General features: G+C 40.6%; 1 protein-coding gene across 1 annotated transcript in view; it reads right to left on the reverse strand.

Moving 5' to 3' along the window:
• LOC135310588 (interleukin-31 receptor subunit alpha-like) overlaps window positions 1-14,148 on the reverse strand; it is a 30,656-nt gene extending 16,508 nt beyond the window's left edge. Inside the window, exons 1-7 of the mRNA XM_064438711.1 lie at window positions 14,106-14,148; window positions 13,858-13,908; window positions 9,300-9,411; window positions 5,484-5,650; window positions 4,247-4,386; window positions 1,501-1,642; window positions 1,262-1,344 (exon numbers count right to left, since the gene is read on the reverse strand). Of these exons, the coding sequence (XP_064294781.1) occupies window positions 1,262-1,344; window positions 1,501-1,642; window positions 4,247-4,386; window positions 5,484-5,650; window positions 9,300-9,411; window positions 13,858-13,908; window positions 14,106-14,148 (738 nt within the window). The remainder of the gene's footprint in view (window positions 1-1,261; window positions 1,345-1,500; window positions 1,643-4,246; window positions 4,387-5,483; window positions 5,651-9,299; window positions 9,412-13,857; window positions 13,909-14,105) is intronic.
• Window positions 14,149-17,676: the final 3,528 nt, after the last annotated feature.

Here is a 17,676-nt window from a genome sequence, read left to right on the forward strand (position 1 = left end):
AATTATTGAGTGCTCCTTCTTTCTGCCCCTTTGACGTTTATAGAAGCCATCTGGACTTGAAACTTATTTAGTGTAATAGACTAGTGTGTTATCCTGAACAAAGATCCTAGCCCTGATACTATATTCAATGTTACTTTTTTTTTTCTTTAACTAAACCATTTAGATGGAGAATAATTTATTCTTTTAGCTTAACATTTAAATTGACATGTACAGTCTATTGTTTTACCACAAAATGGATCATTTGCTGTAGAGCTTTGCCTTCTTCTCAGGACATAAGGGAAAAAGGGGATCTCTCATCCTTAGCAGGAGATGAAGCGTCCATTTCCTCTGCTGTCTTTTCTTTCCCTTAACAAAAATGCATGGGGTAACTACAAAACTTTCCACATCGTCTGATATTTCAAAACTCTGCCAGTGTCTGTCCTTTCTGCCAGGGATGTCCCTGATGGCAAACTTTTTGGAGTTTATCGATGCTCTTTCTCGCAGAATCTAGATAGAATTAATTAGTTTCCATGCAAACACCTCTAGTAACGCCTTGCTCACTGAAATTGCCTGTGGGTCCCTTGACTATACATTCAGGATAGTCACTTGTCCATTTCATACCAAGAGAACTTCAGCTGGTAAAACTGACTGATCTGCTGTAGTTGGTCAGCTGATAATGACACCTGCTGCAGAAGAGGGGATGCCTTTGCTGTGTAGATTTGAACTTTAAATGTAATTATAGGAAGCATGCAGCTAGATGCTGTTCTTGTAAGGCAGAGGCTCTTTTTCTGTCCTGAGTAGAATGTATTTGCACTTTGAATTAGTAAATTAATAGTTTTACCAAACTTTTCTAAAAGGTTTTGGTCTCTTGGGAATAGGAATGCTCCTCCAGAACACATGAAACACAATGTGTGTCCATTGTATGCGCTAAAGACTTAAGAGGATCTTTCAAGTAAAGCTTAATTCTAAGAGACAAAGTTGAGGCACACCAATTTTTAATGCAAGTTGGAAAGAATCTTTATTCTAGGCAATGATTTTGAGTCCAGAGATAGCTGTTTTAGTAATTTTTCAAGTAGTACAACTTGGTATAGTTTTTCCTTGCTGGTTTCTAGCAGCTAAAAGACCACCACACAAATGCAGTGAATCCTGAAGAAGAGTACAATATTCAAAGCCTTATACAGTGTAGTCTCAATACAATGAGAAAATCTATTTTTTTCATACAAACTAATAAATTAATAGCACAGATGTAACAGAAGGTACCCAGACTCAAAGTGAACATTACCTCCCACTTCAGAAGGACACTTCTTCTGCCTGGAGACGTTTCTGTAGTTGCATTATATGATATTCTTGGCTTGTTGATGAGTTCTGGTAAATGTGGAAAAGATGGAGACATGCACTCATATGAATAATTTTGATCATATTTTCAACAGTATCTGACAATGCTATTTCATATGTTACAAGACTGGAAAGGCTTTTACATTCATGTTTATTTCCACTAGGACAAAACTATACTTCACTTACTGTGAGGAACCAACATCTCTTTACTCCAAACACAAACACAGCGGAGCCCATCCTTGTCTATGCATCTGAGCTGAACAATGTATGAAGACATAGCATTTAAATTTGAAATGGTGACATTGACAGCATTGCTTCCTACAGGCACCTGAAAACAAATGATGTTTAATTTATGTGGCAGCAATAAAATGTAATCTTATATTAACTGTTTTTTCAGCTAAGGACCTGTCTTCTGAGTGCAGCGGAAAGTAGGGGTTCCTATCATCAAAGAGGAATTACTGCACATTTTAGCCAATGACTTTTCATTCTTTCAGGGCGATACCCTCTTTTTCATTAACTCGTTCTGCTCAATCAGGACATGTAAGCAAGAGTTTAGGTCTAAATATTGCTTTTAAAATCAATTAAGCATTATATATACTGAAAATTAATAACAACTCTGAGCCTTGTTGGCATTCTGAAGAACAAGATTTTAAGGTCAAATTAAATATTAGAAAAAACACCCCTTTTATTCTGAAATGTTACAATATGTCTAAATAGATCTGTGCAACTGATGTAGTAAGGAGCATGGCTGGATTGAACATGTGGCTGCCTGTGCCTTAGCAACACAGAAATAATGCGCGTCTGCCACTAATGACACTGGACTTCGGTGACTGTATGGGGAATGGAGATTGTCTTGAAAAAAAGACATCACCTGTGGCTAAGGAAATCCCTGAGCTGAAAACTGGAGGAGAAAATATGATTGAAAACTGCTGCAATATGCTTGAACTATTTTACATTCTTCCTTAGACTTCCATTGGTGGCTGCTATCAGAGCACAGTATCCTGCATTAAATGGACCTTTGGCCTGACTAGCTCGAGGTGTTATGGTTTTTAGCAGAAGTGCTATTGCAGATTGAAATATTTGTCTTAGCATTTGCCTGCTGTGCAGTTTTGTTTTCTTAATTATATGTATTTCCTAAGAAAGAAAACAAAAACCCAAAACGAAACCGGCAAAACCCCACCCAAAACGCTCACTATTAGGTCACCTGCTCTTCTCTTTGGTTTTCTGCAGTGCTTTCTGTTTTTTTTATTAAGTTAATTAACTTTGTATTCTTTTGCTAATAAAACTAGCTTGGTCACAAAAAAACCCCACAACACACAATATTATGGAAAGACTCCAAATTTCCTACAGAAAACAGGGAAGTGAAATGGATTTAAGATCCAACTGTTACATTACATGTACATTAATCCTACTCTTGATAAACACTATTTCTTAGCTAGCTTTATATACCCTCTGTGCTTGTATGTATGGCTTACCCTTTCCCTCCAGTCCCATCTGTAAATGCAGCTTATATTCATGTGATCATGAAGATTTTACAGCTCTTCTGGAGCATGGGGAATAATGAATATTCATGACCTGTAGTCTTCCAGTACTTGGTCATTCTCATCACCCAGTGTGGCTGTCTCTTACCATTATGAACTTGAATCTCCTATTTCCCCTGTCTGCAGAACCTGTGGGACATGCATTTTCACTGTTCTTAACCCTCTGTTCTTCCACATACTGCGTAACAGATTGCCTGCCCATGGTTATCTATTTATTGAACCACTGGGTGGAGTATGCTTGGGTATCTGGCTGTCCTAGAATGGTCTAGGACTTATATGTCAATGAACAAGGGGACCCTTTTAAGACTTGCATGTTTTTTGTACCAAGATGAAACCTTTCCTACATGGGCCTCTCATAGTACTTCTTCTGAAGTGGTTAAACAAAGTAGCAGCCAGCTATGAGAGAAATGGAAAAAATATCATAGGCCTTCTGATATAAAGGGAAGAACATGGGAGATTATGGAGGCACAAAACAAGCAAAAAGACTCCTAGGAGACTAAAGATGCCTGGGAAGTGGGAACAGTTGCTTTGTAGGCAGTTTTCTTCTTGGGGTTCTCTTCTACCGGATAAACACATGTTCTTTGCCTGACTACAGATAACAGAGCTTAAAAATAAAATTATTTCAGGCACTCAGTGATACAAATCATGTGTATGTGCATGCCTGCAAGTGAAGCCTTTGTATGACATGCTGGATGGCAAGGGCCAGGATAAGCAGGCATTACTGCCGCATGCAGATCTTACTGTAATTGTGACTGGTTTTCCACCTTTCTTAGTCCATTTAGTTTTAGGTACTATCCTCTTGCTGCACCATATTCTCACTGTTGCACAGCCTAAAATGTACCTGGAACTGATCTTGTATCACAGAGAAATTATTTCCCTTCTTGTCAAAGAAGGAAATCTGGAAACCTGATGTAAACCAAAAGTGTGTAAGGTATGAACTGTTACCTTAAAAATCACAGCAATTTGATCTCTAATAAGTTTGAAAATTTAATGATACCTGCAAAAAAAGTAATATTGCCCATCGTTTAAGGTGCAACTGGGATTTGAGTTTATATGGCATTTTTGATATCCTCCTCAGCTTTTGCATTGCTAATGGTTGTAATGTCTCACTGACAAGTTAATGAACCAGCTGACATGCCATTCTCTTTTTTTTTTCTGTGTAAAACTATTAGTCTTTCTTTCCGAAACAGCTTAGGATATGTTAGAATAAAACTGGGAGACCTCTGTGAGATTTGCCTGCAAACTGCCTGCGTGCTTTGTCTCCTTGCTATTCATGTTGTGTGTGCTCTTCAGTAGCATCCTGTTGATGTCCTGCTGTACGTGCTGTGCACTGCTAAGCTGATAGTAAAGCACCTTGTGTTTTGAAGTGATTGTCGTCTGGAAGTACTTACCAGTGTCCACCGCGTGGATTCTGCGAGTGCCTCTCTGTATCTCAGCTTATATGGTGTAGGAGTTGCAGGCAGGTCCCACTTTATTATCAATTGGTTTGTGATCTGATGAGCATTTATGTTAGATGGTGTCAAGCACTTCCCTAAAATGGGAAACATGCAGCCGTTACAAATGCAGGAGAAGCAGGAAAGCTTTGGTAATTATGTCTGTCAGGCGTGGTTTTTGAAAATTAAAGATTTCGCACAGAATACTGAACACTGGAAGACTTTAAAAAGACTGGAAATAAATAATTACTAAATCTTTATGGTGTCAACAAAATAGGGTTGTTCCTCTTGCTTTTCTTTTATGTATGCTTTACCAATTTCAGGAAGACCCTTTTTCTAAGCATGTGCTATTATAAGTGAGTCTGAAAGGCAAAATCAAAATGTCAGGAGTATCTATAATTGTGACCTGTATACAAAATTTCCAGAACATCTTCCAATTTCAGCAACTGTGTTTAGCTATATAATTGTAAGTGCAAATAGATATTTGTCTTTCCCTCCAATAATCACAAAGTGGCCGAAAGCCTCTGGAGGAGGTTATAGTGATAATTAGGTTGTACTGCTAGTGCTCGCCAGCAGTGAGAAGCACTGTTATTTATCAGACCATGATTACTCTGAGAAGGTGAAGTTTTGGGAAGCTCTTAAAGTTTTCTCAGTGATCAGATACTGCAGGCAATCTTTAAATAAACTTTGAAAGGACATAGTTAATAGTATTTCTTTTTTCATATCTCCCCTTCAGCACTGTATGATGGGTAAGTGGCCTTTGAAAAGAGTTGAACCTTGAAAAATTTCGCAAAATATTAATGCATTATAAAAAGGATTCCTTAAATGCACAGTACTGAGTCAACCTGCTCTTTGTAAACCAATAAAAAAGTTCAGAAAACCATCAAAGAGAGCACAGGAAGCTGGTTAAGTACTGTACACAAATATCACTAAATATTTTTCTGGATATGACTATTTTATAGTCTAGCAAATGGTTTAAAGTAAAACCCTTCTCCCATAAAAACTGATAGACTTTTGCTATTGACTTCAGTAAAGATTTTATCCAAGGAAGCCAAACTGTAGCTTAGCTCTCTGAATCAGCAAAAAATAACAAGTGTGTATATTGGGAGTTACGACTTTGGAAATAATCCTTAAGAAAATGCTACCACTGTTTCAGCTGGGCGCTGCAGTAACACAACTTGTGAAGATACTGTACCTGCTTTGCTCGGTGTAATCGAGATGTTCTTTCCTTTCACACAGCTGTCATGGGCGTAATTCACTGCTATCCAAATAGATGCAGAGCGGTTTATGTAGATATCCTTTCGTTCTATCGTGATGGAAGATGATGATGTGTGTCGTTGAAAAAGTTTTCGTATTCTGTCCCTTTGTAGAAAAGGAAGCAGAATGAAAAACAGATATTTTATTGGATTATAATTACTCTTGCCTCTCCCTGCCCCAGAAAGAATTCACAGCATTTGACAGTTTTCCAGATAGCTATATACAAAATTCAGCCCCTTGAAATCTTGAAGGTGAGGCCTCAGCAGCTTGAAACAGTGAGTGTAATTTCAGTACCCTAGTAATTCTAGGGTTATCTAGCAAATTAAATCTAACAAATTTAAACATGCAAATCCTTGTTGTGTGGTGGAAAACTGAAATTCCTTAAACGTGCAAGGCACAGCATGATACAAGACAAAATCTGTATGGCCTTCTTTTGTACTTAGAGTTGGTTATAAATAGCATTTAGACGGTATAAAGTTAGGTTAGAAATTACTTCACAAAGTCTACTTGACACCTACCATAGGGGCACCTAAATCCCTTTTGAACAGCAAAGTTTTCCAATCACCTGAATATAAATTACCACAAAGGTACGAAAATCTCTTACTAGTTATATGCCTGTGTTCTGAGTTTTGTTCCTGCATAGCATCGGTTTGTCAGAGATGTTTAAATGCCACCTCAGTCGCCAGCCCTGTAGACTTCTGGTATGCCTGATGCGCACAGCACAGAAAGTCCAAGAGGTTTAAAACCTTACATAGGAGGCTGTTCCTATTCTGCCTAGGGTTTTTTCCCCCACCGCCCTCCCATTTATTCTCTGTCACGCACAGGACAGATGTTTTTTTTCAAGGTTAAAGCTGTGCCAGTTCAATGTTCGTAAAGAAATGGGCCAGCATACTAATTGCCTGCCTACATATTTTAAGTATTAAATGTGCTGATCATGATACAATATTTAATAACTGAACAAAACCACTTGAAGTTTCCCCTGTCTCCTGCTTCAGACTAGTTGTGAATCACCCATTAATATTTCAAAGCCTGATTTTTGAATGCTTGGCTGGAACTTCTCTGTGGGAGTGTTTTTCTTTAATACTTTCCATCCTGACAACTAAATCATAAGGAGCAAGGATAAGGAACAATTTCAAAGTCAAACCAATGTTACTTGCAGAAAGAAGTGATGTCCTCTTCTACGCAAGCAAAAAGCCCTTTCAACCATTTTTTAAATTTTCCTTTTAACCCAATGAAAAAGAAGAAAGGAAGTTTTTCTTTAAGACAACTGGATTGAACCTTAGGAAGCTGAGGTTCCTAATCCAGAGTCCTGGCTCTGGATTGGGAAAATCAACATTTCTGTGAGGCAACTTCCTGCCTCCTTCCCCACCAACCTCCTCTTTCATTCTTTTAAATGCATTCTCTGTTCATAACATCAACACCAACCCTGCAACATCACAGTCTGATTTTGGCTGAGGACTCTAAGAGCAACTAGCTTACAAATACTTCAGCTGATAGCACCTCTTACAGGGCCATTTCATAGGTGCTTCTCCCCTTCCAAGAAACTGGGGCTCCAGGAAGACCCAAGAGGCAAGACAGCAAATGCAGTGAGATTTGGTGGTTATTGCAAGTCGGCACCTGCTGCTACTTCCAGTGGGAAAATATTGAAGGTGATGGGGGGAGTAACCTCAGCCCTGAGGTGGTTCCTTTGCTCCTCTGTGATGTGCAGAAGATCACCCTGGGGAATTTCCCAGTGTAGTGATGTTTCCTTAGCTTCAGGGGATGCTTCTAAACACAGCTCTTTTTTAATGCAGGGTGGTGTGTTATGTGGCAACATAATTAGCAATGAGTATCAGAATTTGCCAATGGTATGCAGTATTATACCCTGTGTACCCCATGATATGGTCTCATGGCAAAGACCATGTCTTCTGTTCTCAATTCTCTCTTTCTAAACACACCCTTAATCTCATGGGAGATCCCAAATATGTAGATACAAAATGTTGAAAATCCATTTTGTAATGCAGGTACTGAGACAGAAATCTGCTTAGTTCTGCCCGTCTACGATGGCAGTTGTTGATTTAATCTGCCTATCTACATTTCACCTGGCTTCTTTGTTTTAGCTCTCTAAAACAAGGTACAGCTAAAGTTACCTGTATTTTAAAGTAATCCGTTTCAGATTAACCCTGCAGGTTTATTCCATCTATTAAACCAATTCTTGTTAACTCAGAATTGCAAGAAAATAATTAAAGATCTATTTTTCTTACGTGCCACACCCGACATCTCCTTGGATACATGGTATAACTTAATACATAATGTATAATAAAAGCCAGTTTAATGTCTGTTTCTTTTTTCTTTTTACTTTGAATGCATTAGTGTTGGATATTCAATGCAAGTCAATAGCTGCAAATAAAAGTAATTGATTAAGGTGATCTTAGGCAATAGGGTTTTAAACAGTGTATTGGAGACATGTAAAGATGTATAATAACTCTTTGTATTGAGTTTGTGTGGCAAGGTTTTGGTAGTGCAGGGGCTACTGGGGTGGCTTCTGTGAGAAGCTGCTAGAAGCTTCCCCGGTTCTGATAGAGCCAGTGCCAGCTGGGGCCAAGATGGACCCGCCCCTGGCCAAGGCTGACCCCATCAGTGACAGTGGTGGTGCCTCTGAGATAACATGTTTAAGAAGGGATAAAAAACCTGTGCAATTGCAGCTGGAGTGAGGATTGAGAATATGTGAGAGAAACAACCCTGCAGATCCCAGTGAAGGTCAGTGAAGAAGGAGGGGGAGGAGATGCTCCAGGTGCCAGAGCAGAGATTCCCCTGAGCCTGTGGTAAAGACCATGGTGAGGTGGGCTGTCCCCCTGCAGCGCATGGAGGTCCATAGTGGAGCAGATATCCATCTGCAGCCTGTGGAGAGCCCCACACTAGAGCAGGGGGATGCCTGAAGGACGCTGTGACCTTGTGGGAACTCCATGCTGGAGCAGGCTCCCAGCAGGACCTGTAGACCTGTGGAGAGAGAAGCCTACCCTGGAGCAGGTTTGCTGGCAGGACTTGTGACCCTGAAGGACTGCACCCTGTGGGAGGGACCCACGCTGGAGCAATTAATTAAGAACTGCAGCCTGTGGGAAGGATTCACGTTGGAGAAGTTTGTAAAGGACTCTCCTGTGGGAGGGACCCCTTGCTGGAGCACAGGGAGAGTGTGAGCAGTCCTCCCTCTGAGGAGGATGGAGCAGCAGACAATGTGTGATGAACCAACTGCAATCCCATTGCCCATCTGCCTGTGCTGCTCAGGGGGAGAAGGTGGAGAATTCAGGCGTAAAGTTAAACCAGAGAAAAAGGGAGGGGTGGGGGAAGGTGTTTTAAGATTTCTTTTTATTTCTCATTATCCTAGTCTGATTTGACTGGTAATAAAATTAAGCTAATTTCCCCAAGTCAAGTCTATTTTGCCTGTGAAGGAAATTGCTGAGAGATCTCTCCCTGTCTTTATCTCTCAGCCCATGTGCCTTTCATTATATTTTCTCTCCCCTGTCTAGCTGAGGAAGGGAGTGATAGAATGGCTTTGGTGGGCAGCCGGCATCCAGCCAGGGTCAACCCACCACACTCTTTCCAAGGTCTTACCAATTCAATAGGTGTTGATGAGATGTGAAGAAAGATTTTGGACCAGTATTGTGTGAGAACCTACAACATGGTGAAATACATTGGAGCAAAACTCTGGCAGGTAGGAATCATGCTGAACAGCAATGATAGCTTTTTTGTTTTCTAAATTTACTTTCAGACTTACCATTTTAAGAATAGGGTATAGTTAATCGTATTCGGAGCACTGGGTGCTGGCAGCCAGGTACAGGTTAGATCCTCATTTAATTCTGTGTAGCATACCAATTCATTGTCCCAGTCTGCAAGATGAAAACATGTGGACTGGAAAAGACCCACCACAGGCAACTGTTTACCATTAACCAGTGTGAGGTGATGATGAGAAGCAAACCCACAGATTATATACCCTTTTGTGCAACAAAATAAGAACTAGCTGTGTGAGTCCTTATGCCACATTTACTCTCAAGGCCCATAGTTCACTAATGTTTAGAACAAGGGACAGAGAAATTTAGAACCTTATCAGTCCTAATGTTTCCAAGTAAAACCTAGTTTTCCTACATGAAGGTGGAAAAGGATAATTCTTCCTGTGTTTTAAGAAGCCATTACCAGTGTTACATACCTAACAACATAGATCTGAAACGCTTGCTATGTGTTTCCTTACAGCTTTGGTATAGTTACATGTTTGAACTGTGTTTCTCTCTTTTAGTAGTGACATCTGGCTTGCTGCTTGCCTCTGCATTTATGTAAAACTTAAATGTTTGGGGTGTTCAGGTTTTTTTTTCCCCCCAATTCTGAATGAAATGTCTTTTATATTTCTCGAAACACTACTGCATTCTTTGGCACAAAAATTGCAGAAACAAATTGCATATATTCAAGGAAGCACTACTAGCTTTGAGAAAATCTGTTGCAAGGTAAACTCCTTAAAGCAGATAACAAAATTACTATGAACCTCTGCCCTAAGAGACCTTAGATTTTTATCTCACAGCTCTGCTGTTGTTTCACAGCCTTCCCATCCGACAGACAGTGCCTGTCTTGCCACTCTGTTTCTGGAAGCACTCAATTGTTTGCTGAAATATGTACAAAGCATTGGCTTCTGGCGGGTTACTCTGGATCTGGGGAGCAAGCACCTCCCCTGGGGGAGTTGCTGTGACTTGGGAATCCTGGAGAACCAGGAACACCTGCCTTGCATGGGAGGGACGCACTGTTCACCTGCAGGATTATAAACTGGAGTTGGCAACAGCTCTGCCTGGAGCAGCCCATCAACAGTTAAACACAAATTTATAGACATTTTTGAAAGTATAGGCCAGAAATGACCACATGCAGCCTTGTGAAAGAAGCATCTTAGAAATGAATACCATGCAATTAAGTTGGGGGAAAAAAAGAGGACTGCATTTTAGCGAGTAACACCAAGGGCCAATGTGATGTTTCCATAATTTCCAACTGGCAAGAATTGCTGTGGAGTTTCTTTCAAAGCATTATACACTGCAGCGCAGGACTGATTATCAACACTAGAACTGACTGGCTAGACTCTGGAATTACTTAAAAACCATAAGTGATCTCTATCTGGACTTCAGAATAATGCAGTATCGCTGCAGAAAAACAGTATGCTGCTTATACTACCAGCATAACATGATCATAAAGATCATGTTAAAAAGCAGGAGGAGCATAAGTTTATGTACAAAATGACTCACGCTTAATTTTTTGAAAGAAAAATATGGGGTTTTTTTGCAACTGAACATATACCTTTTTTAGCTGAAGAGACATTAAACACCAGTGACATTCTTAAAGAAACTAATTTTTAGGCTCTAGTGGTTAAGCTTATTTCAGTATTTCAAAAAATCTCTTATCAGAAACAGTGAGAAAATATGACTGTTCTTTTGCTTTGTGTCTTACTCTCTGAAGTATTGGTTCAGAAGAATCAGCCATGATGTCTCAAAGTACCGCCCACGCTTTTTTTAAAAGACCCAGAAATACTTTTTTTCTCTTCAGAAAAGTAGATAAGGATCTCAACAGGTACAGGATACTTACGGTGACAAAAATTAATTTTTGCTGAGAGTAAAGTCACACGTTCTTTATATCTATTAGGTTTAACAAGTTGCCAATAGGACTATTAATCTTGAATAAGAAATATTTTGCTTTTTGATAAGTAAATATGCTTATCTCTGGAATTGGTGTTACAGCTTTTTTTATCTTATAACCTAGGTTATGAGAGAAAAGACCGGTCCTCCTCTTTTCTTCATTCAGAGCCATTTCTTCCTGCAACCTGAGTTACAGAGCATCCTCGGCATTTTTTTCATCATCCAGAAGGCAGCTGTATATTTAAGTTAAAAGCTGATTTGGACAAAACATGTATCAGATGGGTATAGCTCAGACTTTAATAAATATCCTCACCCTATTGCACCTCCTTTCCCTACTAAAAGAAATGTGCTTTACAAATAAATCTACGCTACATCAGTTTAAGTGTGTGCAGCTTCTTTTTGGGAAGGTGGAGATCAGGTCTTCCTTGTTTCTAGAGCAATGTAAATAATTATTTAATTCTTTGCTTTCCTAGTCTGACCACCAAACAAGTCTTGGCCACCTCACCCATGGACATGTGACCAGGGTGATGAAGGTAACCAAACATGGACGCTGCTATACCATCCAACTGAACATTAAGTCTGGGAACAATCAATGTATTCGTTAATCTGTATTTCAGTCGTTAGTTAATCCTTAATGTAAGAGGTAACACGTTTCTGTCACAACCCCTCTACTTTCTGACTCAAAGCCTAATTTCAGATCCCAAACCCCTCACTCCTAGTGCTTAGGGTCCAAACCTCTGTTTTAAGGATTAAATTAAAGCCTCACTTTTAGGTAGTAATGATTCAGGGTATAAATGTTTGGGAGTTACTAATACAATCTAGCGTAGCTCAACTAAGGCTGGGACCCGGAGCCAAAATTTAGCCAAGATAAGGAGGTAGCCAAAACAAGGTCAGTCTGCCCGATGACTAAACCTTGTTGCTTTAGGGAGACAAAGAGGCCTCAAGATTCAAAGTACCTAAACAAAGTCATGATGACATTTGGCCTTAAGAAAAGCAGACATACAGAGTTGTAAAGATAAGGAACTGCAGAGCAAACACTAAACCAGAACAGACCACCCCTCAAGGGCAGTACATACGTAATCTCAGAACTGAGTTTGTGCGAACACAAGGGTTAACTAGCGGTCACAGTGAGGAAGAGTATGTCCTTCATCCAGAGACCCCTGACGACCCTGGAGAAACCAATAGGCATGCGCAAATAACATCTGAATATGTATATCTTTTATCAGAAAGCTAATGAATATGTGTATGAACCATGTACAAAACTGCCACAATGAGATCTGATGGCATGCACGTTAGGAGGAGCGATTCCCTGTGCATCCGGGCGCTGCAAATAAAGAATGCCTGCCTTTTAACTCTACGTTGGTGTTACGAGGTTCATTCCTGATTTCGGTGACAGACATGGTGCTCTAACAACCGGGGAAAGCAGCAACTGCTATCCCATCCCTTTTTTTACTCTGAATGAAACCTTTCATTTATTTACTGTTTCTTCTTTGTTGTTGTTGCTTCAAATAAACACCTGAAAACAAAACCTTTTTGAAACGGCTAACAATTCACGGCACTACGTTTGTAACAAACTGCTCCTGAAACTATTTGAAATAACAGTTCTGGAGAGAGTGATGAGAAGGAAACCTTTTCACTCTTCTACTAAATTTCTAGTAACTTCTTCCCCTTTCTATTAACAGAGCTCCAAGTAGTGCCACGGTGTTGCAGACCTGCCTTTGCTTATGGAAAACCAAGGGTTTGTGTTGTTCCTCATGCTTTCTCAGTCTTAGAGAAATCCTCTGGCTTTCTCTATGAGATGATGGTATTAGAGCACACAAAGGAAAAACAGCTTTTATGTGTGGAAATATTGTATTAGCTCAACTAACGCCCCAGTGCACCACCCTGCTGCCAAGGTACTGAAGTTCTGTGTGTGTTTGTGTAGATGAACATAATGGACATTATGCCCTTTTTCCAAGTTCGTTGTGGTTTTTTTTTTTTCCCACTTGTCCTATTTGTGGGTATCATTATCCTCACGCACATTCACCTAGTGCTTTTTTATTTTTCTGCACTGCTTCCCGTTAAAGAATGTGCATATTACTAGCTCTTCCCAGTCCTAGGATAGTGCTAGTCCTGCACCACGACTGTGCTCCAAGAGTGATGCAAAGAAAGGAAGGGAAAAAACAGAAATCCGTTCTAAAGACATCACAATCCAGTTTCTTCTTTGAAAAAAGTAAGCTTTTTTTGAACATTTTGTTTTTCTTCTTGTGTGTCTGCTGTTCTCAGCAACGCTTCAGTAGGATTTAGACTGACTGGCTAATAGCAGGGACTAGAAGGTTGCCCGCGGCTAACTTCGGAAGAACATGGCCCTCCCGCCGGCTCGGCGGCGGGTCGCCGCCCGCAGGGCCCCCCGGCCGGCCGCCGGTCCGCACCGAGCGCCGCCCGCCGCTGCCCGCCGCCGTTTTGCCTTTCGCGGAACCGCAGAGGCTCCGCCCGAGACAAAATCTACCCCCGGGCTCGGGAGCGCGCGGCGGGGCGGGGCGGGGCGCGCGGCGCCCGCGTGGCGGGGGGTCGCCGGGAGGATTTGGGGGCGGGGGGGGGGGGGGGTGTCGCTTCGGCCGGCGCGTTTTCTTCGGTAACGAGGTTCGTCTTTGCGATTAAGCGGGTCTTACGTGAGAAACATTTACCCACCTGGGAGCTGCTGGCAAAATGGCAAGTCCCTGTTCCGGCAGCTGCAGGAATCTGGGGAATAAAAAGGAGTCGTTTAACGAGGCGACTGTAAAAGAAACGGGGAAGAAAACTGCTACTGGCTGTTGTTTCTCCTACCTGCAGAACTTACTTAGGTCATGTTTTTTGCCGTACAGCCTTGTCTTTGAGTAACGTTAAGAATTTTTACTGTTCATAAACAGGAGTAGGTTATGCAGCAAATGAAAACTCACCTGTCGCAAACAAAAAGATAGCTGCCAGCAGAGAGCTCTTCATCTTCTCTGTAAAGAAGCGTAATGATTACCATCAACATGATACTGTCTTCACTCTATTTTTCACACTTCCTCGTCAAACTTCCTATTCATTCCACTACCCATACTGTGACTGGTTGAACACAAGTAATAGGTTTATTAATGACAATGTAAGGGACACCTGAGTTCTAAGTTATTAATTACACTTATGAAATCCTAACAACCTTTCTGAAAAACGGAAACATTCCCCTTGGTGTTTGTAAGAAGTCACAGGTTCTTAACGGTGTCTAAAACACCAGCAGTGCAAACCAAATTAAGCTTACATTGCTACTTCAAACTCCTTTGAAAATCCTAGCCTAAATGTCAATGTGAAATGGAGGTATCGATATCAATAAAAAGCAAGCCAAGCTGTTAGACTTACTGTAATATGAATGCTTGGATACTGTAGAAATAATAGCGGAAGACCCTGCCTGTCTTCACTTTCTGACTTCTACCTCCATTCAAAGTAATTTCACCATGCGAAGGCACTGTGTCTGCATCGCTGGTACCAACACTGGGAGCCCTAATGTGGACAAGAATCACCATAGCTGTAAATCAGGTGTCACTATAAACTCCACATCCATTAAGTCTTGTCAGAGATATTTAAAATAACTCGGCACAAAAGCTGCCAGAGCCACTGTAGCTGTTGCTGCTAAAGCAGTAAAGGGAAATTTTCAGAAAATTTCACTACTGGGGGAAATTTCCCTTCTGCATTTAGATAGCTGTAATCAGAGACTGGATTCAGACCTACCTGGTGATAGGCAAATTATTAACTTATCTTGGCAACCATGGCATATCTCAGGTTGAGTATTGAATAGCAAAAAAAAAAAAAAAAAGTCTGTTTAAAATGAATCACTTTCTTAAAGAGACAGTTACGGGCATGCTTCTGAGCCCAGTCTACAGTAGGAGTGGGTGACTAATGCACCAACTGTATCTTATCAGATTTTCTGAAGGGCACAGTCATGAAATGCAAGTGGACAAGGAATCTACTGAGTGTTACAGGGGGTTTCCTAGCGATGAAATCGTTTGGGCTTGGGAGTATGCTCTGAAATGCTGAAGGGTGGTGACCACAGGTTCAAAACTCCTCTTATCTGAGTGACCCAAAAATCAGCCTTGACAATGCTTCCCACACAAAGCAGCCAAGAGGATACTGTTAATATATGAGCAGTAAGGAAAACCTGATAAAGAGAAAACAATGCAAGTCGTACAGGAAAGAGATTCTGACAGCGGAGGTTGAAGGGTTAGGGACTAAGAGTAGCATAGAAATCAAGAGATGGAGAAAACTGTATGAACTATATGTATTGGTTTGACATGACTGAGAAAATCACATTTAAGTAACTTATCCCAGATGAAAAACATGTAAGTAATGCAATGCAAGAGCAGGAAACTGGATTCAATGTGCAAGAATTAGGACAGAACATACTGGAGAATAATAAACCCAATAAGTCAAGTCCATATTATCTTTGCTCGAGCTCTAGGTCTCAGTATGAAATTCTGTCATTTAAAGAAAAAAGCCAATTGTAGCAAGTACAGGAAATGCGTTGCCAATCAAAATAGCAGACGAGATAGAATCTCAAAAACTGGAATATGTCATGGGAGTAAGAACCCATTTTTAATTATAGCTCAGCTATCAAGTTGCCATAGTAACTTTTTAATGTATAACAAAAGCTGAATTACTATTTTTCAGGTAAATTTTGCATAGAACCTGTTTTTCAAATGTTTAATATTTCAGCTCTTTCACCTCTATGGACTTGTATCAGAACTGTAAATGCTTTAAGTTTTCCTGTTATTCAGATGAGGATAAATTATGCCATCTTCTGTGATATGCTCAAAAGTGCAGAACGACTGGAGGATACCACCAGCCTTGCTTTGTTTGTGACCTAAATGGTTTCTCAGACCTATGTTTATGCATTATTTTAGATGTGGTTTTCTCTGAATGGTTTTCCTTGTCACTTGGTTATTTAAGTTCTGCAGTAAAAGACACGGCAGGCTCTTTGTCTCCCCAGAATGCAATCTTGAAATAAATGAACTCTTCTATTTAGCCTGGATTACATTACGTAAATTAACAGAAAACCCAGAGCATCCTTCTCTGCTCACTGCCCCAACTTTATCTGTTAACTCTTACACTTCAAAAGAAAAATAATCTCTGAAGACAGGTGGGCACTGTGAGGAACATGCTGCTGCCCGCCTCGTCCTGCTCCATACCTGTGGAGCTCCATCTCTTGTAGCCTTGCCCACCACAGGAGGACTGGTCAGATCATGAGCTTGTGAGCACATGTTTTGGAGGTGCCTTGTGCCCAAGGACAAGGACCCTTGTGCCCAAGAATGCTAATGAACCAGAAGGCATCTGAAATCTTTGCTCAGAATCCTAAATATGTTCCAAGACCGTTTGGGTTATGTGGGACAGGCAGCTTTGTCAAAGGGTACTCAGAGCCTGGTGGGCAGCTGAAGCAGAACATAGACTGCAGAGATAAGGCATCAGGAAAAGAAAATTGCGTTTCTATTCGAAGTCTTACCTTGTCTGAAGTGCAATTTGTTGAGGTGTTCATTTTCTCCTGGTTGAATCTCTGTGTATTTTTCCTAGCTCACTGTTTCTCTGGTGAAAAGTTCAGTTCCAATCAACTACAGCTGATCTGTTTCAGGCACATTGTAATAAACTCAATATTGTATCAAGTTCAAATTCAGTTTTGGCCTATTACTAGTACATGCTGAAGTCCTGTATCTTTCCTCTATGGATATAAAGTACAGCTACACTGTTTTTCACAAGTTATTTCTCATATAACCCTGCTTCTGATAAACAGACCTCCAGGTTTGTAAAAGATCTGACAGATCCTTACAGAGTGTTTATCTGCTGGAGAAATACATGAGCATCTGAATTCAAAGAGCAATTCTTATATGGTCTTTGGAAAAAAAAAAAAACAAAAACCCAAAAAAACAAAAATCCCACTCAGCCCTCAGCCACACCCCCTGGGGGAAATTTGCTGTGATAGGGAGAGTCTCCACCACACACTCTTTCATCCTTTCTCAGTTCAAGTTGCATCGTGAAGCAGTTTATGATTCAAACAGTTCTGCGCTATCTTAATGAAAATCACAATCTTCACCCTAACACATCATCTAAGCAGACACCATAAAAAAATTTATTTGAGAGATCTGCCCTGGAGGTTTAAAAAAAATCCAAGTACAGACGAAGCATAAATGTTACTGAATAAACCAGACAGCCAATGCAGGATGCAGGAGAACCAGAGATTTATATATTTGGGTGAAGGTTGCTTTGAGGAAAAAATGGAGGAAGCTAAATCAATTTTATTAAGACCATATGTGGAAAAATTCTGCTTATACTAGAGTAGATCTGGGGTCTCATCACTGACAGTGATGTGATGCCAGATCTCCCTAAGTGCAGATGCAGAGTTTTGCCTAGAATTTTTATGAGTCAGGGCAGTGTGATTAGATACTACAGGTGACTTCTCTTTATGGCAGCACCACAGTTAGTGCTACAGGCTGGTTTGTAGGATAA

This window comes from Phalacrocorax carbo, chromosome Z, assembly GCF_963921805.1.
Source record: "Phalacrocorax carbo chromosome Z, bPhaCar2.1, whole genome shotgun sequence".
NCBI classification, from domain to species: domain Eukaryota; kingdom Metazoa; phylum Chordata; class Aves; order Suliformes; family Phalacrocoracidae; genus Phalacrocorax; species Phalacrocorax carbo.